The sequence below is a fragment of the Oryctolagus cuniculus genome, chromosome 21 (assembly GCF_051225735.1).
Source record: "Oryctolagus cuniculus isolate XC-2025 breed Fujian yellow rabbit chromosome 21, ASM5122573v1, whole genome shotgun sequence".
Lineage (NCBI taxonomy): Eukaryota > Metazoa > Chordata > Mammalia > Lagomorpha > Leporidae > Oryctolagus > Oryctolagus cuniculus.
This window is the reverse complement of record NC_142887.1, coordinates 22060077-22084375: the sequence shown is the minus strand read 5'-3', so window position 1 is coordinate 22084375 and position 24299 is coordinate 22060077. Positions and strand designations below refer to the sequence as shown.

The window sequence follows — 24299 nt, the reverse complement described above, 5'->3', positions numbered from 1 at the left end:
AGCCAGGGGCCAGGAGCTCCATCCAGGTCTCCCACGAGGTGGCCGCGGCCCAAGCACTGCAGCGGTCACCTACTACCTCCCGGTGGGGCCAGGACTGGAACCCAGGCGCTCCCATGGGTGCTCAACTAGAACTGCACGAATGACTTCCTGCCGAAACTCCGGGTGCGGTTCCGAGTGCGAGGGCCAGGGGCGGCGGTAGGGTCCTAGCCCCTGCGCGGCTGCGCGGTCGCCGGGCCTTAGTTTCCCCGGCCCGCGCAAAGGGGCCGCGCTCAGGCGGGCGGAAGTGCCCGGGAGACACGGGCACGAGCGTCGGGGCGCGCGGGGACCTCCAGCGGCCGCGCGGGGGCCCCCGCGCACGCGCACGCGCGCCGCGCCGCGCCGCCCCGCCTGCTCGCGCCAAGCCCGGCGCGCGCCGGCGCGGGAGGCGGGGGACTGGGGGCGGAGGCGGCGGCGGCGGCGGCGGCGGCGGACGCCGAGGGCGAGGGGCGGGCCCGGCCCGGCTCGGCCCGGCCGCCCGCGCGCGGCTGCTGGAGGCCCCGGGCCCGGCCCGGGCGGCGGCGGTGACTCCAGGCCTCCGCGCGCCGCAGCCATGGCCCTGGTGACCCTGCAGCGTTCGCCCACGCCCAGCGCCGCCTCCTCCTCGGCCAGCAACAGCGAGGTGAGCGCCGGGCAGCCGCCACGCCGGGCCGGGGGCTGGGGGCCGCAGCGCGGAGCCCTGGGGACCCCAGCACGAGGAGCCGGTCTGGTCAGCAGGCCAGGGGTGACTGCGGGATACCGTGTGTGTGTGTGTGAGAGAGACGATCACCCACCCCCCACAGTCTGCGAGTCTGGGGAGCCCTGTGCGTGGGCCGTGTGCGGTGCGGGATGCGGGCGGCGATCGCGCCGGGGACTCTCTCATGGGTGCCGGTGACACCGATCCCGGTCTGGGGACCCCGGGGATGGTCACTCCTGCCCGAGGGACCGAGCTGTGACTCGCTGGTCCCCAGGGCTGTGCCCCTTGCGGGTCTCGGCCTCTTTGCTGTGTGTGACTTTTGTCACCTCTGTGATGCTACGTGAGAGAGGCCCCCGGGTGACCCCGTGGGCCTGGGGGATTGAGCCCCGGTGGCCGCCTCTGGAGTTCTGGCCGTGTCGCTGGCCCCGTGACAGTGACAGAGCGTGGGCCGACTCGGGGGTCACTCTGTGTCACGGCTGTGTGGGCCCCGAGTCCGGCTCTTCCTTTTTGTCCTATCACCCAGGCTGTGCGCCCCTCTGTCCGTGAGGCTGCGTGGTTGGTGGGCTGCACTGGGCTGCTCTGTGTGGGTTTGTGTGGCCGTGGCTATGAGCAGGCCCGTGTTTGCCTGGCTCCTTCCAGCTCAGGGGGGTCTGCAGGGTTGGGGCCCCCCTGGGCTGGGACTGTGGACATCAGAGGAGCTGACCCTCTGTGTCACTGGCCGGCCATCTCTGGGACAACCCTTTAAGGCCTCTGGTCTGAGCTCCTCCTCCCCATAGCGGGAGCCTGAGCGGCTGGAGGAGGAAGCCCCTTCCTTAGCTCCATTTGGAGAAGGTGGGAGGGGTCTGGCCTTGCAGGCCCCGGAAGTGGCTCAGCCGGTATCAGACTAGTTCTTTGTGGGAGCCGCTGGGGGAAGTTGACTGACAGCTGGGGAGAGGTGTGTGTGTGTGAGAGAGAGAGAGAGAGTAAGGTGAGGACGGGTGTCGGCCCCAGCTCCAGAGCTGTATCTCCAGCTCGCTTTGCCGGGATTGGCAGGGCCATTTTCAGGGTGGCTGCGAGTGGAGCCTCCAGGGCCCTGTGTGCTCCCAGGAGGGGCTGTGGAGAGCTCTCTGGTCTACAGACAGGAGGTTCTGGGAGCCGCACTTGCTCGGAGGCAGCTGAGAAGTGAGGTTGCGGCAGCGTCTCCTCCCCGCGGAGATCTGCCCAGCTCCGCGGTTCCTGTCTCTGCCGTCTGTTTGCGCAGAACTTTCCTGTGCTTCGTCTCCTCTCCTCTTCCCCTAAGCTGCGCGAGACGGGGGAGCACTTGGCTTCAGGCAGGGGCTGTACGCGTTCCCGACACCCGATCTGTTCCTGTCTTAGACCACACTGGAACACTCTTACTGTTTCATAGTTGAGATACAGCGCACATACCATAAATTCACCATGTGAAAAAAAAAATTATGTGAGAGACAGAGCAATCGCATTCGCTGGTTCGCTCCCCAATGCCCTCAACCGCCCAGGCTGGGCCAGGCGCGCAATCCCTGTCTCCCGAATGGGTGGCAAGATCCCTCTCCTCGGGCTGACTCGCTGCCTCCCTGGGTCTGCACTAGCAGGGAGGTGGCGTCAGGAGCTGGAGCCGGGACTCGAACCCAGACCTTCCAATGTGGGATGCAGGAGCCTTAGCCACCAGGCCACGTGCCCAGCCCAGGCTAGACATCTGCCCCCACCCTTTTAAAGTATACCGTTTGGTGGTTTTTAGTATAATTACAAGATTGTGCAGCCGTCACTGCTGTCTAACTGTAAAACATTTTCATTTCCTCTCAAAACCAAAAGAAAACACTATGCTCTTTAGCCATCAGGGAGAGACAGAGAGGGAGAGAGAAAGATCCTCCATCCACTGGTTCACTCCCCAGGTGGCTGAGACTGAGTCAGGCTGAAGTCAGGAGCCTGCACCGCCATCTGGGTTTCCCACGTGGATGGCAGGAGGTCGGTCCATCTCCCACTGCCTTTCTATGTGTATTATCAGGGAGCTGGATCAGAAGTGGAGCAGCCAGGACTTGAACCCGCACTCTGATGTGAGATGCTGGCGTCAGAAGCGGTGGCTTAGCCCACTGGGCCACACCGTCCGCCCCTGTGTTTCATGCCTTTTTGTGGCCCAGTGCTATTCCAGTGGATGGATGCACCACGTTTGCTCGGTCTGTTGGGTGGCTTCTGCCAAACCCATTTTTGATTATTATATAAGGCATTACTTTGATGGAAATGCCAGTGACCCAATAGAGACTACCCCGGCCAGCTGTTGTCCCACACCAGTGGATCAGCCACGTTCACTGCCCGCAGGAGCGGAGGAGCCTGGGGTGGTCGCAGGCAGCTGTGACTTTCTTCCAGAGGTGTTGAGCTGAGCGGCCAGGAGGAATGGAGAGAGCAGGTGCGCATGGCGCCCGAGGTCCTGGGTTGTGTGTGTGGCTGCGCCCCCCGGCCGGGCTGCTTCTCCTCTTTGTGCCTCGGTGCCCATGGAAGGATGCGTCACCCTCCTGTGTGTTCCCCTGCTCATAACCGACCCCGTGTGGCCTCCCAGCCCAGAACCTCTGCGAGCCACCGGGAACTGAACAGCCGGGAAGTCTGCACCCCAGATCCCATCTTCACACATCCGAATGCGGCTCCGGCTTCCTGGCACAGCCGGGCCTGCCGCATGGCGTGGGAAGCCGAGAGGACTCCCAGCACTCAGCCGCTTAGCACCTCTCCTCTTGCTTTGAATTTCTTCCTTGTTTCAGCCTTCAGTGGGCTGCTGGGGTTCGTTTTCCCGTTAGCCTTATCTCAGTGCCGTTGTGAGAACAGGCAGAGTGCAGGAACAGATAAATCAATACTTTTGCAGGAATGGATCTCAGCTCTGCTATTTTTGAGCGATGTTCAAGGTGACTAATTCTCACGGGCAGATCTCCAGGCACTTCTTCAAGTTGGACCAGGGTTTCTCAACCTCTGCTGCCGCGTGGGGCCCGGACATTCTCTGTTGTCGGGGACTGTCCAGGCATTGTGGGATGTTTATATCAGCATCCTGTCTCTGCCCGCCATGTGGGTTCTGTGCAAATACTGCCATTTTCTAAGAGGGGACCTGAGCATCCTCAGACCAACCCCCCGTGGACACACGGAAGGGCGAGTCTGTGGATACATTGTCTTAATACAGGGGAGTTGCAAGCCAGTGGAAAGGAATCGAAGGGTCAGTTCAGGGGCCAGTTCCACGGTTAGGCCACCGCCCAGGACCCCTCTTTGCCATATCTGTGTGCCTGGTTTGAGTCTCGGCGCCACCACTTCTGACCCAGCTCTCTGCTGATGCAGCTGGGAGACAGCAGGTGAGCGCTCAGGTACTCGGGCCCCTGCCCCCAAGGGGGAGACCCGGATGAAGTGCCTCCAACTTCCGCCTGGCCCGGCTTCCGTTGCTGCAGGTGTGTGGGGAGCGAAGCAGTAGATGGAAGATCTCTGTCTGCCTCCCCCTACCCATTTCTTCAATATTTATTATTATTTGAGAGAGAAATGGAGAAAGCACAATTCTGTCAGTGGCCAGGGCTGGGATGGGCCAGGCTGAAGTCAGGAGCCAGGAACTCAATCCAGGTCTCCCAGGTGAGTGGCGGGGACCCAGCCACTTGAGCGGGCATCGCTGCCTGAGGGTCTGCATTACCCAGAAACCAGAATTGGGAGCCTGAGCCGAGACTTGAACCCAGGCATTTCTGTATGGGATGTGGGTGTTCTAACCATTAGACCAAATGCCTCTTCCCCAAATCTCTCTCTTTGTCTCTCCCTCCCTGCTTCTGCCTTTCAAGTAACTAACTAAATAAATCTTTATAAGAAGGAAAAAAACTATGCATGGATTTTTTTTTTTTTTTTTGACAGGCAGAGTGGACAGTGAGAGAGAGAGAGACAGAGAGAAAGGTCTTCCTTTGCCTTTGTGTTCACCATCCAATGGCCACCGCAGCCGGCGCGCTATGGCCGGCACATCGCGCTGATCCGAAGCCGGGAGCCAGGTGCTTCTCCTGGTCTCCCACACGGGTTCAGGGCCCAAGCACTTGGGCCATCCTCCACTGCACTCCCGGGCCACAGCAGAGAGCTGGCCTGGAAGAGGGGCAACCGGGACAGAATCCGGCGCCCCGACCGGGACTAGAACCCCGTGTGCCGGCGCCGCAAGGTGGAGGATTAGCCTAGTGAGCTGCGGCGCTGGCCTATTTTCAAAAGATTTTTTTGCACCAAAGTGAAGTTCTTTAATTTATTTCTCCACAACTTTTTTGAACTCCCCTTCAGACACTGTAACCTCGGGGCCCTCTGCTGTGCTCATCCTTGGTTGAAATCGCCCTCTCTGGGGTGTGGCCCTTGCCGCCCCTCCCCTGCCCTCGGCCAGCCCCGCGTGGCTCGCAGCTTTCCAGGGCTGGCTTTCGCCTTCAGTGGGTGCTCTGTGTAACATCAGCACCTGCCAAGTCCAGTGGAGTGGAGGAGTTGGGGTTGGGGGGAGGGGGGGCTAGGGTCTTCTCATTTCAGTTTTCCCTCTGAAAGAACAAAAAAAGGGAAAAATATTGATTGTGGCATAAGTCAGGGTTACTTTTGGCGTCCGACCTTGGTGCCGATTAAACACAGAAGTCCTCTAACAATTCCCCGTGGCTTCAAAGACCCCCAGACTGGCTCCCTTGCCACCTTTCATGGGGAATGACTTGCCTGGAGTGGCCATTGTTATTCCTATTTTTTATTTTTTTATTTTTTATTTATTTATTTATTTTTTTTGACAGGCAGAGTGGACAGTGAGAGAGAGAGACAGAGAGAAAGGTCTTCCTTTGCCGTTGGTTCACCCTCCAATGGCTGCCGCGGCCGGCGCGCTGCGGCCGGCGCACCGCGCTGATCCGATGACAGGAGCCAGGAGCCAGGTGCTTTTCCTGGTCTCCCATGGGGTGCAGGGCCCAAGCACCTGGGCCATCCTCCACTGCACTCCCGGGCCACAGCAGAGGGCTGGCCTGGAAGAGGGGCAACCGGGACAGAATCCGGCGCCCCAACCGGGACTAGAACCCGGTGTGCCGGCGCCGCTAGGCGGAGGATTAGCCTAGTGAGCCGCGGCGCCGGCCCCTATTTTTTATTTTAAAGATGTGTTTTATCTGTATGAAAGTCAGAGTTCACAGTGAAAGAGATCTTATGGCCACAACAGCCAGGGCTGAGTCAGTCTGCAGCCAGGAGCCTGGAACTGCAGCCAGGTCTCCCACGTGAATGCAGGGGCCCAAGCACCTGCATGGGCCATCTTCTGCCACTTTCCCAGGCGCGCTAGCAGGGAACTGGATCAGAAGTGCAGCAGCCAGGACTCGAACCAGCGCCCTTGTGGAATGCCAGGTGTCGCAGGCGGCAGCTTAAGCACTTGTACCACTGTGCCAGCCCCAGGAACACGAGGCCCCTCTCTGACCTGTTACCTGGTTGGAGAGGAAATGGGTTCCCTTAAAAACACAAGCTTCTTCCTGTTTCAGAGGCAACCCAGGGTGAGATCCAGACAAACCTGGAGAACAGTGGGGAACCGCAGAGGGCCAGAGGGCCAGGTGGGGCGCGGGCGGCCGGGCGGCTGGGCGGCTGCCCGCTCTGGGGCTGGTTGACCGTGGTGTGTGCAGTGGGTGACCCTCTCCTTCTCTCTCTGTAGCTGGAGGCTGGCAGTGATGAGGAGCGAAAGTTAAACCTCAGGTGAGCAGACTTTGAATTCTTGCTCTTAAGTCTTCTAAGAAGGTAAGGAATGTGCGTGTCTCTTTCTTAAAGGGAAAGTCCTGAAATAAAAAGTACCCGGTTTTTTAGTGCTCAAACAATGATCCCGGAAGCAATGACTGAAGTCCTGCTTTAGAAGCGGCTTGCGTGTTGGACAGCATTGAATCACGTTTGGAAAAGAAGCAAGGTCACTGTCATCACTCTGCCCCTCCTCGCGTAACCATCATGAGCGTTTTTGTGTCTTTTCTTGCTGATTTTTCCTCTGCTTAAAAAAAACTTTTCTAAACAAAATTTATTGGAGAGGCAGCAACAGATGGAGAGAGCTACCATCCATTGGTTTACACTGTAAATAATTGCAGTGTGGGGGTGGGTTGGGACTGGGGCTCGAGTCAGCAGCCAGGAACTCACTCCATGTCTCCCATGTGGGGGCAGGGACCCAGTCAGTCCCCTGTGCCACTCCCAGGGTCCCCATTAGCAGGAAGCTGGAGTCAGGAGACAGAGCCAGGCATTGGGTTCAGGCTGTCCCACGTGGGCTGTGGGCATCTTAAATGGTGTTTAACTGCTAGGCTACACACCTGCCCCTCAACTTTAAAAAAAAAAAAAAAAAAACCATAGTGTGCCCTGACTTCTTCTTCCTGCTTTTGTGAAGTCTTTCCTCTTCAGGTAAGGGCTTCGCTCCGGCTCCTGCAGGAATCAGCCCAGGGGCTCCTAGTGCCTGGGAGAAGTCTTTAGCTATGCTTGTTTGAAAAGTACATTGAGGCTGGCGCCGCAGCTCATTAGGCTAATCCTCCACCTTGCCTCGCCGGCACACTGGGTTCTAGTCCCGGTCGGGGCACCGGATTCTGTCCCGGTTGCCCCTCTTCCAGGCCAGCCCTCTGCTGTGGCCAGGGAGTGCAGTGGAGGATGGCCCAAGTGCTTGGGCCCTGCACCCCATGGGAGACCAGGATAAGTACCTGGCTCCTGGCTTTGGATCAGCGCAGTACGCTGGCCGCAGTGCGCCTGCTGCGGCGGCCATTGGAGGGTGAACCAACAGCAAAAGGAAGACCTTTCTCTCTGTCTCTCTCTCTCACTGTCCACTCTGCCTGTCAAAAAATAATAAAAAAAATTTTTTAAAAAGTACATTGAGATACAGTCCTCAGTCACCTGAAGACATTTTTGTACTTCACCACCAAAAATTAAGGCCTTCTGTTTGGGTGTGTGGCTGGTTTAGAGGGCACTTCAGACAGTTCTTGGAAAAACGGAACAAAAAGATGAGTTTATTTTGGTGTAAGAAAAAAAAAAAAAGCAACACTGAACTCCGTGCATAATTTTTTTGTGACACAGTTTCCGTGACCTGTTTGTAGCCCCCTTATGTAATGTGTTCCTCTGTACCAAGGAGCCAGTCCTAAACTCTGACCTCAGAGTTTAGAAGACAATAAACAGAGTGTCAGGGATTATTGTTCTTTTTATTTAAAACAAAAAAAAAATGTGTCTCAACTTGTGAGTTGGATGAAAATTAATTGGAAAAGGAAACGCGGGTTCAGAAGTTGAGGTCAGCTGATGACCGAGAGCAGACCGTTCCCGTGGTTCAAGTCGCCTGCAGAAGTGGTGGAAATCTGCCTGGCCTCTCTGAACTGTCTGTGTGTTTCAGCGAAGTGGGGGAAATGCTTATCTTCCCTGTGGCACACATAACTTCTAACGATTGTGTGGGGGACAAATCCTAGCATGCAAAAATAAAAAAAATTGCTGGGTCCTAATTTGTAATGTTACTTTAAAAAAGATATATTTATTTATTTGAAAGAGTTACAGAAAGAGAGAAGGAGAGACAGAGAGAGAGGTCTTCCATCCACTGGTTCACTCCCCAAATGTCCACAACAGCCAGGGCTGTGCCAGGACGGAGCCAGAAGCTTTTTCCAAGTCTCCCATGCAGGTGCAGGGGCCCAAGCACTTGGGCCATCCTCTGCTGCTTTCCCAGGCCATTAGCAGAGAGCTGGATCAGAAGTGGAGCAGCTGGGACTTGAACCAGCACCCATCTGGGATGCTGGCACTGCAGGCTGCGGCTTTAATCCACTGAGCCACAGCACCAGCCCCTGTGATGTTAGTTTCAAGAAAAAGGGTGCACATGGGTTCTTCAGATGTTCTTGGAAGTGGAGATAAGTGGCAAGTTTATTTTGGGGCAAAAAAGTTTAAAATCTATGCATACAAGGGGTCTTCAGACAGTTCATGGAAAATGCATTATGTGGCAGAACTGTGCGTGGATTTCAAACCTTTTTTTGTGCCCAAATAAACTTAGCTTCTCTGAAGTATTTATCTTACATATCTGAGAGGTAGATGAGAGCTCACCCACTGGTTCACTCCCCAGATGCCCGAAGCCAGGAGCCAGGAACTCCATCCAGGCTTCCCCTGTGGGTGGCGGGGACCCGAGCACTTGAGCTGTCACTGCCCTCCCAGGGTGCGTGCTGGCAGGACACTGGAAGCAGAAGCAGAGCTAGGACTGTAGCCCAGGCTCTGTGATGGGGGACGGGCGGTCCCACGCTGAGTCTTAGTTGCTGTGCCAAGTGCCTGCCTCCAAACTTAGCTTTTCAATCCCCCTTCTCCCTGTGCGTCTGGATACCGGTGCGCTTGCTCTCTGACCCTGGGGGTTGGGTTGGTCCAGGCTGGAAGCAGCTGGACTCCCAAGTGGGGGCAGTCTTGGTCCGCGCTGAGCAGCTTGCCATGGCCAAGGGCGAGGAGGAGGGAGGAGGGAGGAGGAACCCGGAGAGGAGCTTGCTGCTCAGTGTGTGGAGCCCCCAAGCGCCTGCCACTGTAGCTGCAGCGCCTGCCCCAGGGCGCCCTGCTGCCCCACGCCCTGCAACCCTTCCCTGGGGTTGGAATCCCTCGTCCCCTTTCTCTCCGGCTCTCGCCCCCACACTGTCTCGGGCCAACGAACTGCTTCTGTCTGCATCGCCCTTCGTTGTCGGGGGTCATGAGAACTCACAGAAGGCAGTGATGGGACCCCTTCCTGCTAGCTGCAGGCCCCTTTCCCGCCCAGTGTGGGGCCAGGGGTGCTTCTGGCGGGGTGGGAGGGAAGGTTGTGGCAGCCTGACATGCGACACAACCCCGGGATGGCTGTTTTCCTAGTCTACAGATGAGGAGCCCGAGGCCAAGGTTGCAAGGTGGGAAATGCCACATTCATAGTGAGGCCTCTGTCACCGTAACCCCCAAGTTTGTGGTGCCCAGGTCGCTGCCCAGATGTCTCAGCTGCCTGGGCCTCTGGGTAAGGCCGCTCGCCTGCAGGTGCCTGGGTGAGTGGAGGCAGTGCCGGGGCTGGAACGGGGGAGGGGGTCCTGCTGCTGCGTGGTGGAGTCTCCCCAGATAACAACCATGCTGCACACCCAGAGCCCCCCTGCAAAGGCGACACGGTGGGAGAGCCGGGGCTGGAGCCAGGGCCCTGGGCTCTCACTCAGGTTGGGCTGTCTTCTGAGCCTGGCCCCTGCGGCTCCCTCCGACGGCTCACCAACTGCCCTCTGCCCGCCCTGGCCAGCCAGGACTGGCTGGGTCTGGGGTTCAGCTCTCCCTGGAGCTGGAGCTCGCTCACACCTGTGGGCTCGTGTGCAGGTTCAGGCCTTTGGCTCTCTGAGCATCTCCTAGCGAACATGGGGCGAGGAGGCTGCTTCTGACGGCTCCCGGCGGGAGAGCGCTCCTGGGGGTCTCTGCGGGGTGCTGGTGGGGAGAAAAGCTGGGGTAGCCGGGGCTGCCTCTCTCCTCTTGTCTCCTGTCCATCCAGCATCCGTATCCGCAGGTCCCACAGCCATGGATTGGCGCGGCCTCAGGCTGGAGTGTGGAGGAGTGGTCGCAGGCGGGAAGCGTGCCCTCTTGCTGCCGTGTGTGTCCGCGGGCCTGGGAGGGTTGGGCTGCTCCTGCACTGAGCATGTGCAGACTGGAGTTTTCTTCTCGCTGTGTGCTGCCGGCCTTGGTGCTGGGCAGCTCTCGTAAGTCAAGCAGAGACCATTGCAGGCATGAAGGAGGACCGTGTAGGCTGTGCACTGGTTTTACAAGGGACTCACGGAGACCCCAGGTCCCAGGCCCCGAGGGTCAGTGACCCCAAGGGTCAGTGGCGACAGTAAATTCCTGGACCCCATGGCTGGATCTTCTGGGTCTGGCCTGCTGCCCTGTGCCAAGGTGCCCCTGGTGGCACCGTCGTTCGGGCTGTCCTTGCACTCCCTGTTCTGTCTCAGAGCCACTCATCATCCCATCCCTGTCCTTGGGTCCTCTGCCTCTCCCTGGGGGTCCCCTCCCCCAAACGTGTGCCATGTGACTCCCCTCCCTTTAGAGAAAGCAGGTGGCTCTCAGCCTCCTCTGTGGCAAGCAGCCTTGTCCCTCTGCCTGGTGCCTCCCTAGCGACCGAGTCATGGTTCTGTGCCTGGGTGTAGCACGGAGGTGGTTTACGTGATTCCCCGTGCACCTGCCGTGCATTGCAGACACATGTGAGAAGCAGCACGGTCCAGAGAGGGAGCGTGAGGTTGGGAGCCAGGCAGACCCAGGCCTGGCATCCGGCTCTTGCGCCAGCAGCTGACTGCCTTTACCTTTGTGTGTCTCGGTTTTTCCACCTGTAAAATGGAGAGAAGGTTACAGCCACACCTTGGTATCCGCGTGGGATGAGCGTCAGGATCCCTCTCAGACACCACAGTCCAAAGATGCTCAGGTCCCCCATTAAGTACACGTCCTCCCCCGCCCCCCCGGGTATGCTGCCTCTTCTCTGGACGGCAGCGAGAAGGCTGTGCTCCTTCCGCTACCCTGTGTCGCGTGGGACTCAGGGCCAGGAGAGTCTCCATGCGTTCTGTGTTCCACGCAGGTGTGACTTTTCCTCCTGCGTTTCCCACCCACAGTGGGCTGAGTCCGTGGGTGCAGACCCCGTGGGTCCGAGGGCCGGCTGCTCCCAGCGGGGCTCCCAGAGCAGTCTGTGGGAAGCTCCTGGCAGAGAACCAGGTCCCGGGCGGACTTGGCTGCTGCCTTCCACGTGCTGCCCGGGTGCTAGGCTGCTTCAGAGAGGTTGTAGACAATGAAATGAAGTGGGAAATTGACTTGGGTGCAGAAATAGTTTGAAACGCACTTGGTTTCCGTGCCCTTCTTGAGGTCCCCTCGTGTTGCGTTAGCCACAGCATAAAGGGCTGGAGGAATCTGGCTCCCTGCCAGGCCCAGGTCTACCAGGGCCCACACCCGGGATGCTGTGGGACTCAGCGCAGCCTGCTTCCTCTTTATTTTATTTAATTACTTTATTTATTTCAAAGGCCAAGAGAGGAGGGGAGATCTTTCATCCACTGGTTACTCCCCAAATACCTACAAGAGCCAGGGCTGGGCTGGGCCAAAGCCAGGAGCCCAGAACTCCATCCGGGCCTCCAGTAGGTGGCAAGGACCCGATTACTGAGCCATCACCTGCCGCCTCCCAGGGTCTGTGTTAGCAGGAAGCTGGATTGGAAGCAGAGCCTGGATTTCACCTCGGGTCATCTGTCGGGGGACATGGGCCCTTCAAGTGTCGCCCCAGCCCCTGTGTCAAACGCCCACCCCAGCCTGCATCCTCCACCTGGCTACACTCCTATGAGCTGCACACTGGAGTGTACACTTTGAGGATTCAGTGTGAAACCCAGTTTCTCTGAAGCGCTTCTGGGAAGTGTCTCCAGGACTGATCATCTCATGCCCAGAATGGAGGTGACTGATGCAGAGCGAGACCTACCCATTCCCTCTCCCCCGACCCCGTTCCCTGGGTGTGCGGGCTGCTGCTGGCCTCTCGCGGTGCCCTTTTGCAAGCTGTGCTGTTCAGACGGTGGGAATCGGTGAGCAGATGGGCCTGCTGGCAGCAGCTCCTGGCTCCCTCACCATCCTGGGAGCCGGCTGAGGCTGGCAGGAGACGCACGCGATTGCGCGCCCGCCCGGGCACTGGGGAGGTGATACAGTTGTGTTGTCCCCCGTGTTGGTCAGGAGTGGAGGGGTTTCCTTCTGTTTGTTTTGAATCCAGCATTACCAAGTCAATCTCATGAAGGTGTCTTTTAGAATTCCATTGATTGTGTTCTTTGCAGTCGCCTGTCCCAGTAAGCACCGTGGCCGGGGTAGCAGGATTCTCTCTTTGCTGTATCCGGCTTCGGTGCTAAGCTGCAGGTGTCCTCAAGTCTGCTGTTCCCTCCGTGCTCCTCCCTGTTTTGTCCTGGCCGGGAACTCCCCTGGGGACCCCCTTCTCCTCACAGCCCTCTGCAGTGGGACTGTGCCTGCCCTTCCCCTCACCCAGTGCAGGTTGGGGGAGGTCCCTGCCCTGCAGGCTGCTCTCCCATGTTCAGCACGTGGCCCTCCTTACACCTGTTCTCCCGCCTCTGGGTTTTTGCCTGCCTTCTTCTCTCATGCTCCTTTGAAATAAACTTACCTTTCATTTAAAAAAAATGTTTATTTATTTCCATCTGCTTAAGAGGCAGATTGATACAGAGACAGAGACAGGGAGGGATCTTCCATCCACTGGTTCACTTCCCCAAATGGCCGCGAGAGCCCAGAACTCCATCTCTGGGTATCCCACTTGAGTGGCAGGGACCCAAGCCCTTGAGCCAGCACCTGCTGCCTCCCAGGGTGCATTAGCAGGAAGCTGGATCAGAAGCAGAGTGGACGGCCCTGGAACCAGCACTTCCTTATGGGATGTGAGCGTCGCAGTGGCAGCTTAACCTTCGGCCCTTCCCCGTCTGCCTTTCTTGGTGTTTTATCATGGCCTGGGCTTTAGCATCTGTGCTGATGGTCTGTACAGCTAACTCCTCCCAAGATGTGTTAACACCTGCGGCATCCACGCTTGCCATGCTGGAGGTGAACACGTGTGTAGTTGCTGTGTCAGTTACCCGTTGCTGAGTAACAAGTCACCACACTGTTAGAAGAAGATCCACTTCTCATCTTAGCATTTCCTCAGGTTAGAGATCTGGACGAGGCTTGGCCGGGCCCTGTGCCTAGGCTCTCCATGCTGCAGTCGGGTGTTGGCCAGGACTCAGGACTGGGGTCTCTGTCGAAGCCGGGGGTCCTCTTCCACGCGCGTGTGGTTCCCGGCTGGATCCATTTCCTGGGAGGTGTAGGAGTCATGGCGGCTTGCTTGTGAGAGTCTGCCACTGTGGCATCTTCCACAGGGCTGCTTCAAGCGTGGGGGAAGTGCACCCTGTGGTAGCATCATCCATGGGGGCTGTGCCTGCAGGCTCCACCAGTGGACGCTCTGTGGTCTCAGTGTATTCCATGCTTACCATCACATTAGGAAGCCTTTGTCTTGATGCCTCGAAGTGGACTTTTTTTTTTTTTTTTTGAAAGGCATAAAGATGAGGGAAGAGATATCTGAGTGGGACAGGAAGAGCGAGAGCTCCCCCCATCAGCTGGTTTACTCCTCAAACACCCACAGGGCCCAGGCCCAGGGCCTTGGACCCAGTCAGTGTCTGCCACCCTGGTGGCAGGGACCCACCCACTGGAGCCATCCCTGGCTGCCTCCCAGGCCTGCGTGGCAGGAGGCAGGAATCGGGAGCTGGGAGCAGGAATCAAGCCTAGGCACTCTGCGAGGTCAGACATCTCCTAAACTTACCTTTGATTCCATTTTCCATGACTGTTTGGAAGTGCCCCCCACAATGGAAGCTGTCCCAGGGCTGACTGTCCCATCACTGTTGCCGTACCACACGATGGGACGAGAGAGCAGCTCCCTGTCCTGTCCATCAGTCCCGCCACGCTCAGCCAGGCAGAATTGTGGCCGCCTGTCAGTCCGCGTGTCTTGAGACACCCAGTCTGGTGCAGAAAGCACGCGTGAGCAGTGCGTTTGCGCTGTGTCGGCTGCAGCAGGGCTCCTGGGGAGAGACTCCCCTCGGGGACCGGGCAGCATGCAGCCTCACCCCGCACGCTGTTCGGACGGGCACTTGACTCCTCTTGAGTCGGCCCCCACCTTGAATGTGTTGGCCTCTGAGGGAGCCACTTTTCTCTCCGCGAGAGACCTGGATTTGGCTCCCATGTCTGTCCCTTTGTCACCTTGCCAGGCTGCTGCCTGACCTTGGCAGGCCTCAGTTTCGAAAGGTTGTCAGCAGAGTGAAACGCGGTGATGACATGCGGGAGCCTCTTCTCCCACGGGCGACACGCAGCGAGGGCGCAGCTGCTGGGGCAGGGCGCGCGGGCCTCCCTCTTCCTCCCACAGGCCTCTCCTGGGCCGCTCCGCGCAGCCTGCTCTATAGGCTGAAGGATGTTTGCTCACACGCCTAGCTGATCCCCCAACTGGACCAGCTCCATGGTTTGTGGAACCTGGCACAAAATGGCCATTGTGGAGCCCCTTTGTTAAAAAAAAAAAATGCAGAGTTTGGGGCCAGCGTTGTGGTGTAGAAGGGCAACCTCATCCCATATGGGCACTGGTTTGAGTCCCGGCTGCTCCACTTCTGATCCATCTCTCTGCCATGCCTGAGAGAGCAGTGGAAGATGGCCCAAGTGCATGGGTCCCTGTACCCACATGGCAGAACCAGAGGAAGGTCCTGGCTCCTGACTTCAACCATACCGAGCCCCAGCCATTGGCAGTCATTTGGGCAACAAACCAATGGATGGAAGATCGATTGATCTCTTTCTTTCTCTGTCCCTCCCTTCTTTCTTGATAACTTTGCTTTTCAGATAAATATATAGATCTTTTTTTTTTTTTAAATTAAGTTTGGGGCCACATGTTTGGCACAGTGGTTAAAAAGCCAGATGGGATGCCCGCAACCCTAAAGAGTACCTGAATTTTAGTTCCAACTCTACTCTTTTTTTTTTTTAAGATATATTTATTAATTTGAAAGGCAGAGTTACAGAGAGGCGAGGCAGAGAGAGAGAGAGAGAGAGAGAGAGAGAGAGGTCATCTATCCACTGGTTCACTCCCCAAATGGCTGCAACAGCCAGAGCTGTGCCAATCCGAAGCCAGGAGCCAGGAGCTTCTTCCAGGTCTCCCACGCAGGTGCAGGGGCCCAGGGACTTGTGCCATCTTCCGCTGATTTCCCAGGCACATCAGCAGGGAGTTGGATTAGAAGAGGATCTGGCGGGACTTGAACCAGTGCCCATATGGGATGCCAGCCCTGCGGGTGGTGGTTTTACCTGCTGTGCCACAGCGCTGACACCCCAGCTCTCCTCTTGATTGCAGCTTCCTGTTAGTGAGCACCCGCAAGGCAGCAAGTCATGGCTCGGGTTGCACTGCATGGAGAGCTGGATTGTGTTCCCAGCTCCTGCCCTCGGCCCTGCCCAGCCCCAGCTGTTGTGGGCACTTGGGGAGTGCACCAACAGATGGGAGTGCTTGCTCGCTTGTTCCCTCTTTCCCTGCCTCTCAAATAAGTAAATTTTTTTTAAGAAAATTAAGAGTTTCCTGGTGGCGACAGCTAGTATTAAACCAAAAGGAAGGAGAGGAGATGGAGGACGGTTGGGTGCCAGGCGGCAGGGTTCAGGTGGGGTCATTTCCCGTGTCCCCGGGCACAGCGGGGTGACCGCAGTTCACAGTGTCACGTTTGTATCTGATGAAGAACCAGAAGAGAGATGCTCAGAGCCCCCAGGTGGGGAGTCGGGCTCAGGAAGAGCCCACACGCCGTGATCGGATCTCTGGGTGTGGATGGCTGATGAGAGAATTCGCTAGACGGGGACACGTGGCTGAGCCGCTCTGCTTTGGGGACGGGGACACGTGGCTGAAGGTGGACAATGGGAACACAGGAGCCTGGAGTGAGGAGAAGGCAGAGAGTGGGGTGATCCGGGCAGGGCCCCCACTCTGCATGGGGTGTAAGTGAGGGTGAGGGCTGCCACGTGGGGGTGGGATCGTGGTGAGTTGGGAGGGGCCGTAAGTAAATGACAGGATAGCGCAGGGGGACCCCGTGTGTTGATCTCTGTACAGCTGATCGGGGTATAGGCACCCCCTTGCCCACGTGACAGTGACCTGGGGTAAGCCACCAGCTCTCCGGTCACGGATGCAAGGGCCCCCGCCCCCATCAGGGCCCTTGTGAGGCTTAGAGGGGCACTTGTCCCATGTGTGGGGTCTGGCCCAGGCCCGGCTGCCGTTGGTCTGCTTGGCGGTGGGACGTGGGAACCTGTCCTGCCACCCCTTGTCTCTGCCCGGTTGGACTTGAGGCCTTCTCGCCACGAAAGCCCAAGGCGACCAAATGGAACCTAAGAGGGGAAAAGGCCGGGGCGTGGCCTAGTTCCCTCCCGGTGCCGCTGAGCTCTGGACCAGCCTCTGATGCGGGAGCTTCGCTGCTGTGCTCCTGTGGCCTTTAGCCTGACAGAGCTGTTTTTATTCTTCCTTAGTTTCCTTGAATAGCTACTTTTGAAGCTATTTTTAAAGACTTTGTTTCAAAGAATGTTGCCGCAAGGACTTGTGCTACAAAAGGTCTCCTGCTGCCCGCTGCCAGGGGCCACCTGCACCCACCGCCCCGGCTCCCCAGGACCCCAGGCGCTCTTTCCCCAGACCTGGGCTGGAGAGGGCCAGGGGAAGTCACCTGTCACTTCCCAGGTGCCCCAGCGCTCCTGGGCTATGCTGCCCCGGGGGGCGGGGGGCGGGCTGGGGGTGGCTCTGTGGAGCTGGGGTTCCGGCCGGGACTGTCAGCAGTCCCCCAGGCCCCACCAGATGGGGCGGGACAGAGACACAAGTGTCTCTCTGAAGCACCCTACTTGCAGGTGTTTTGTTTTGTTTTTTAAAGGTTTATTTATTTATTTGAAAGGCAGAGTGAAAGAGCGAGCGAGTGCTGAGCCAATTGAAAGCTAGGAGCTAGGCTGGCGCCACAGCTCACTTGGCTAATCCTCTGCCTGCGGCGCTGGCACCCCGGGATCTAGTCCCGGTTGCCCCTCTTCCAGTCCAGCTCTCTGCTGTGGCCCGGGAGTGCAGTGGAGGATGGCCCGAGTGCTTGGGCCCTGCACCTGCATGGGAGACCAGGAGGAAGCACCTGGCTCCTGGCTTCGGATTGGCGCAGCGTGCCAACTGTAGCAGCCATTTGGGGAGTGAACCAACGGAAGGAAGACCTTTCTCTCTGTCTAACTCTGCCTGTCCAAAAAAAAAAAAAAGCTGGGAGCTTCTTTCGTGTATCCTACATGGGTTGGGCCAATTTCCACTGCTTTCCCAGGCCATAGCAGAGAGCTGGATCGGAAGTGGAGCAGCCAGGACTAGAACCAGCACCCATATGGGATGCTGACACTGCAGGTGGTGGCCTAACCTGCTGTACCACAGTGCTGGCCCCGCGGGTGGTTTTTATTTAGTTATCTGCCGTTATTTCTCATCTTTGTATTTCTTAACATGTGCATACGTATGTCTGTGTGGGTCGTGCGCCGAGAGATAACTGGGACGTGGAGAAAGCAGAGGGGAGCGTGATGAAGTCTGGGAGATGTGTGCGTGGAGAACACAGCGTGGCGTTGGCATGTTCTAGAATTTGACTACATGTCAGATTTTGAGCTTCCTAGTAGTCAAAACAAAGAAAGACACAAGACTGTCCTTAAAATCGCAGAGGGTCAGTTCTTCTGGACTCCGCCTGGCAGGGACCTGTGCGTGTTCCTGAGGAGCCCAGCATGACCCAGGGAGCAGAGCTGTCTTCATTCTGGCCCTGAGGCCTGGGGAGAGCTGATGCTGTCTGCCCGTCCCAGTTCATCTGGGTGATTGTGGTCCTGAGAGGTGAGGTCATCAGCCGCGCTTGGAGCCAGCGCTGCTGGCCACCCTGAACCCTGAACAGGATGCTGAGTCACGTCCTGCCCTTCACAAAGGCAGGTCAGCCCCGGCTGCTCCAGTGTGTGCCGGCTCAAAGCTGGAAAATGCTAAACTTGGGCTTCTGTGGGCCGGGCTGTGCCCGTGAGAGGCCCTCAAACCCTCAGCGCACGCAACCCAGAGGGCACGGGAGAGGAGAGCCCGCAGCCCTTCTGTTTGCGGCAGGCAGAGGAGCAGCGTGGCCCCAAGATGGGGAGGAGCTGGCAAGCCAGGCTGTGGCTGGAGGGTCCTGAGCTTGTGTCACCCAGCAGATGAGGAAAAGCAAGTGGTCGTACTTCACCGAGTTCCACCTACAGAGAGCTTTAAAACGTTCTTCCTATTTTGGAATAATTTCAAACATACAGATGAATTGCAAGGAAGAGGCTGCTTAGTGGAAAATGCAATTAATGGAAGTTTATTTTGATGCCAAAAATTTTGGAACCTGCATGTAAGAGGGGGTTCAAAAACAGTTCATGGAGATGTGGATTAAAAAAAAAAACCTGCGTGGATTTCAAAGATTTTTTTTTTATTTTTAAAAAATTTATTTGAAAGAGTGACGGAGGAGAGAGGGAGAGAGAGAGAGATTTCTTATATCTGCTGATTCACTCTCCAAATGGCCACAACAGCCAGGGCTGGGCCAGGCTGAAGCCAGGAATGCAGAACTCCATCGAGGTCTCCCACGTGGGTAGCAGGGGTCCAGGTACTCGGGTCATCTGCTGCTGCTTTCCCAGGGGCATTAGCAGGGAGCTGGATTGGAACTGAAGCAGCCGGCATTTGAACAGGCATCCATCGAGGGTGCTGGCATCGCAGGCAGTGGCTTAACCTGCTTTGCCACAACACTGGCCCCCATTCCATGGACTTCTTTAAAGCACCCTAGTACAGTGCAAAAAAACTTCTTTCTGAACAGTGGACGTCCACTTGCCTAGTTGGTGCTCTGTCTCCTTTGAGTACAGGCGAGGGTGATCTCCCGCAGGCCCACGGTACAGTCAGGGACACAGACTGCGCACCGGATCTGTCACCACCATGAGTCCTCAGGTGCCGCTCGGGGCTGGCCGTGTGTCCAGGCCTGTCATCTGGTGGAACGTCCTGTGTGTAGGTGTGTCTGGAGTCGCCGCGTGACCAGTCTCAGCAGGAGTAGCACGTGGCGACACTGCATCCATCTCGTCACGTCCGCTGAGGTGGTGCGGGAGTTCAGTCTGTCCCATGACTGGGGACACGTGCCCTGCCTGGCTACTCCCTTCCCCTCTATTTATTTATTTTTAATGATTTACTTGAAAAGTAGAGTTACAGCGAGAGAGGGAGAGGGAGAGATACAGAGAGAGCAAGATCTTCCATGTGCTGGTTCACTCTCCCAGTGGCCACAACAGCCAGGGCCAGACCAGGCCGAAGCCAGGACTTTCATCTGCGTCTCCCACACATGTGGTAGATCCTAAACACCTGGGCCATCTTCCTCTGCTTTCCCAGGTGCATTAGCAGGGAGCTGGATCGGAACTGGAGCAGCCAGGACTTGAACCGGTGTCCATGTGGGATGCAGGTGTTGCAGACAGCGGCTTAAACCACTACGCCACAGCGCCAGCCCCCTTCCTTTCCCTTTTAGCATTAAGGAATATTTCCTGGGGAGAAACTTTAAAATCATGCTGCTGAGATGTCTCGTCCTCCATCAAGGTGCCTCTCGGAGCTCTTGCATGTGCTGGGCACAGTTTTCTGCTCGGTGGTTTGCACGTGGGACAGACTGTTGATTGTGTTAAGGACTCTGACATCGGGCCCCTATGGCTGGTGGAATCCTGTTCCACCTGGCCCCATGCTGCATTGGTCTGGGAGCGCTTCCTCTCCTGCTGGCGTGCTGCACATTCCCCACCCGCCCCCAGACTCTGTCCTTTCTCCAAGGAGCCCCAGGGCCTTTGGGTGGAGAATGGAATTTGGGAGCCAGGGTAGGTGTGCTGCCCACTGCTCTGGAGTGTTGCTAACCCCAGGCCCTCTCAGCAGACAGAGGGAGGGAGGATTTGTATGAACATGCACATACGAGTGTGTGTGCATGCGCCCACATACACCCGCCTCTGTACTTAGCTGTGTCTGTCTAAATGTGTCAAACCTGGAGTTCAAACTGACACCCTCACTTCTGACGCAGTGCCTCGGGCGCACTCTGTTCTTCTCTCGGACATCCCCGCATTAGAGACCCCCGCCGTCCCTAACGGATCGACCTGGGTGATCAGATCTGTACCTCCCCATGGCCTCCATCAGAAGCCCCCTGCCCCCCAGACTCCGGACCCGCCCTGCCTGCCCTGCCAGTTGGGCTCAGGTCTGACCTGCAGGGGAAGAGAGGTGGACTCTCCTACCTGTGTTTGCCCAAGGAGCGGAGCTTGCAGCACAAAGACTCCTGCTTTCCCCCCAGCCCCTCCACTTCTCGGTCGAATGAGCGTGGACAGGTGGCTTAAGCTCTCTGAGCCTCAGTTTCCCCATGTGGAGCAGCTCACATGACCCTCACCAAAGGTGCTTGTTACTGTCCTGACATACATTGAGTGCCTCCTGTCTCCTGTACACTGGGAGGGATCCAGAGATGGCAGAGTAGTGGCCTGAGCACTCGAGTGCTCCCAGGGGTGTGAGGGGCTTAGGGGACAGGTGTTGTTTGCCGAGAGGACCTGCCTCCAGGTGGCTGACCTTGCACTCAGACGTCTGACCTTTCCAGTGCTTCCTGTGTCGGGGGAGTGCCCAGGTCCCACTGCGCTGAGCTGGCCAAGGTCAGCCAGGTGTGGGCTTGAGTTATGCATGGATTTCAAGATTGTTTGTACCAATGTTATCTTTTATTTCTTTGGAAGATCCACTTATTTATTTGAAAGGCAGAAGTACAGAGAGACATAGTTTTTTTTTTTTTAAAGATTTGTTTTATTCATTAGAGAGGTAGAGACAGAGAGAGTGAGGTATTCCTTCTGCTGGTTCAGTCCTCAAATGGCCGCTCTGAAGCCAGGAGCTTCTTCCAGGTCTCCCACACCGGCGCAGGAGCCCAAGTGCTTAGGCCGTCTTCTGCTGCTTTCCCAGGCCATAGCAGAGAGCTGCATTGGAAGTGGAGTAGCCAGGACTCGAACCAGTGCCCAAATGGGATGCTGGCACTGCAGGCTGGGGCTTGAACCCGCCAAGCCACAGCTCTGGCCCTGAGAGAGAAGGATTTTCCATCTACTGGTTCCCTCCCCAAATGGCCACAATGGCCAGGGCTATACCAGGCTGTAGCTAGGAGCCAGGAGCTTCTTCTGGTTCTCCCAGCTGGATGCAGGAGCCCAAATACTTCTGCTGCTTTCCCAGGAGCATTAGCAGGGAGCTGGATCAGAAGTGGAGCAGCCGGAACTTGAACCGGTGCCCAAATGGGATGTACAAAAAAATTTTCATTTCAAGCTCAAAAAAAAAAAAAAAAAAACCTGTCTATAACTTCTCATACATGAAGTATCCTGTGAAGGGTTGGGAAGGGCACAAAAATAAATGCTACCTGTGCCTCTCCAGTGTTTATGGTGGAGAGAGCAAAAACCACGCATGAGACATATCCCAGCGACCGTGACGGGGCACACCCTAGGGGTCACTCACACGCAGCATGCTAAGGGCCACGGCACTGCACAGAAGCTCACTCTACACTGGCTTCAGGGGAGAGCTGCCGTCAGAAAGACTCCTGCAGGAGTGAGTGTCTAGGATACGTCTGCAAGCTCCCAGTGGAAGGAACAGGGGAGTAAAAGCAGTCTCGTGGCAAGTGCACACAGGAACATTCTGGGGACAGTGAGAGCAGAGTGCACGCAGGGATTCTGACAACAGAGTGACACAGATGTCAGACACAGAGGGGATGCCCTGGGCCTTATTCAGGGTAAGCTGAGGACCCGGCTGCAGACCAGGGCTACTTAACTAAGAACCACCTATCAGGGCTGCCGCTGTGGCACAGCAGGTTAAAGCCCCGGCCTGCAGTGCCGGCATCCCGTATGGACACCAGTTCTAGTCCCGGCTGCTCCACTTCCAATCCAGCTCTTTACTGTGGCCTGGGAAAGCAGAAGAAGATAGGCCAGATCCTTGAGCCCTTGCACCTGCATGGGAAACCTGGAAGAAGCTCCTGGCTCCTGGCTTCGGATCAGCATAGCTCCAGCCATTGTGGCCATCTGGGGAGTGAACCAGCGGATGGAAGACCCCCCCCCCCTCTCTGCCTCTCCTCTCTCTGTGTAACTCTGACTTTCAAGTAAATAAATAAATCTTAAAAAAAAAAAGAAAAGAAAAGAAAAGTTGTGTGGTGCAGTGGTTAAGGCGCCACTTGGATTGCCTGCCTCCTGGATTTGAATCCCAGCGCCTCTCCGGGTCCCAGCTCCCTGCTGATGCCCACACAGCCTGGGGGGCAGCCAGTGATGGTGCAAGTCGGGGCCCTGAATGCCGCTCCAGCCTCAGCCTGGCCTGGCCTGGCCTGACCCCAGCTGTTGCAGACATCTGGAGAGTGAACCAGTGAATGGAAGACCTCTCTCTGTCTCTGTCTCTCTGTGTGTCTTTTTCCCTGCTTTCCAAACAAATACATGAAATTTTAGTTATTATTTTTTTTAATGGCCACTGGGGTGGTTTCCATTTTAAAAAGTTGTCTGTGTCCTGGCCCTTGAGTGCACCCTGAGGTTCAGGCGTCCCTGCGCCTGGTAGATGATGGGTCAGGGGCCAGGCTCTGGGATTCGGTCCTTTCCCCTGCTGAGTGGGAAGACCCTGGGTGAGTGACTTAACCCCGGAGCCTGTTTGCTCCCTGGCGGGAGTGAGAGAAGGCCCTGGACGATGCTGAAAGGGAGGAGTCTCGGCTTGCCGCTAGGGTGCTGGGGCTTCCTGGAGGAGGTGTGCGCTCGGGATGGCAGGTGCTGTGTGGGAGGCAGACAGGACGAGAGCTGTGCACAGAGCCAGAGGAGCGAGGCTTGTGAGGACAGTGGTGTCTCTGAGGGCAGCACAGAGAACGCTTGGGGCAGCATGTGGGGAAAGCAGCGCCTCGAGGTCACCCGCGGGAGGTTTGTTCATTTGTTCTTAAGATTGATTGATTTATTTGAAAGTCAGAGTTACACAGAGAGAGAGGTCTTCCATCCGTTAGTTCATTCCCCCAATTGGCCGCAACAGCTGGAGCTGTACCGATCCGAAGCCAGGAGCTTCTTCCGGGTCTCCCACATGGATGCAGGGGCCCAAGGACCTGGGCCATCTTCTACTGCTTTCCCAGGCCACAGCAGAGAGCTGGATCGGAAGTGGAGCAGCCGGGACTAGAACCGGTGCTCATATGGGATGCCGGCACTGCAGGCGGTGGTTTTACCCACTATGCTACAGCGCTGGCCCCAGAAAGTATTGTTTCTAATAGCAGGATAAGCACTTTGAGGTTAGGGAATGCCAGCTGAATGAAGCTTGGGTTAATGACGTGGATGCATAGTTATGGCTGCCGTGGACAGCACGAGCAGTGTGGAGTCTCTCAGTGACGGTGCAGCGTTGAAAGCCCCCGGGCTGGGCAGCAGGGACTGCAGAGCTGTGGTTAGGAGCTGTGTGGAGCAGGCTGGAGGCGCCTGAGCTGTGCTGTGCCACACCCTGGCTGCTAACCCTGTGCAGCCACATAATTACACTTCGATCCACAGAAGCTAAATAAAATGACAAATGACTCAGTTGCATTCAGTACACTTATTTTCAAAACATTTATTCATTTAAGGTAGAGGGATAGAGAAAGCAAGTGATATGTTCTATCCACGGATTCACTCCCCCAGATGGCTGCAACAGCCAGGTCTGGGCCAACCAGGAGCCAGGAACCCTATCTGGGCCTCACACGGGGGTGCAGGGGTCCAGGAACCTAGGCCGTCTTCTGCTACCTTCCCAGGTGCATTAGCAGGAAGCTGGATTAAAAGTGCAGTAGCTGGGACATTCACTGGCACTCCGACATGGGATGCCAGTGTCCCACGCGGTGACCCACTCTGCTGTACCACAGTGCCCGCCCCACATTCACTACATTTTAAAAAATTGCTTATTTATTTGAGAGGCGGGGCAGGGTGGGGATCTTCCATCTGCTGGTTCACACCCCAAGTACCTACGACAGTCTGGGCTGAAGCCGGGAGCAAGGTCCTCACTGCAGGCCTCCTACCTGGGTGACGGGAGATTGAACCACCTGAGCCAACAGCTGCTGCCTCCCAGGCTGTACGTTAGCAGGAAACCAAAACCAGGAGAGGAGCAAAGGCATGGGGTGCAGACATCCCAAGG

At 57.0% G+C, this 24299-nt stretch overlaps 1 protein-coding gene across 1 annotated transcript in view; it reads left to right on the top strand.

Annotated features, from left to right (window-relative positions):
* Nucleotides 1–432: 432 nt before the first annotated feature.
* Nucleotides 433–24299, top strand: part of SSH1 (slingshot protein phosphatase 1) — a 71768-nt gene continuing 47901 nt past the window's right edge. Inside the window, exons 1-2 of the mRNA XM_051835846.3 lie at nucleotides 433–658; nucleotides 6345–6385. Of these exons, the coding sequence (XP_051691806.3) occupies nucleotides 590–658; nucleotides 6345–6385 (110 nt within the window). The 5' untranslated portion in view covers nucleotides 433–589. The remainder of the gene's footprint in view (nucleotides 659–6344; nucleotides 6386–24299) is intronic.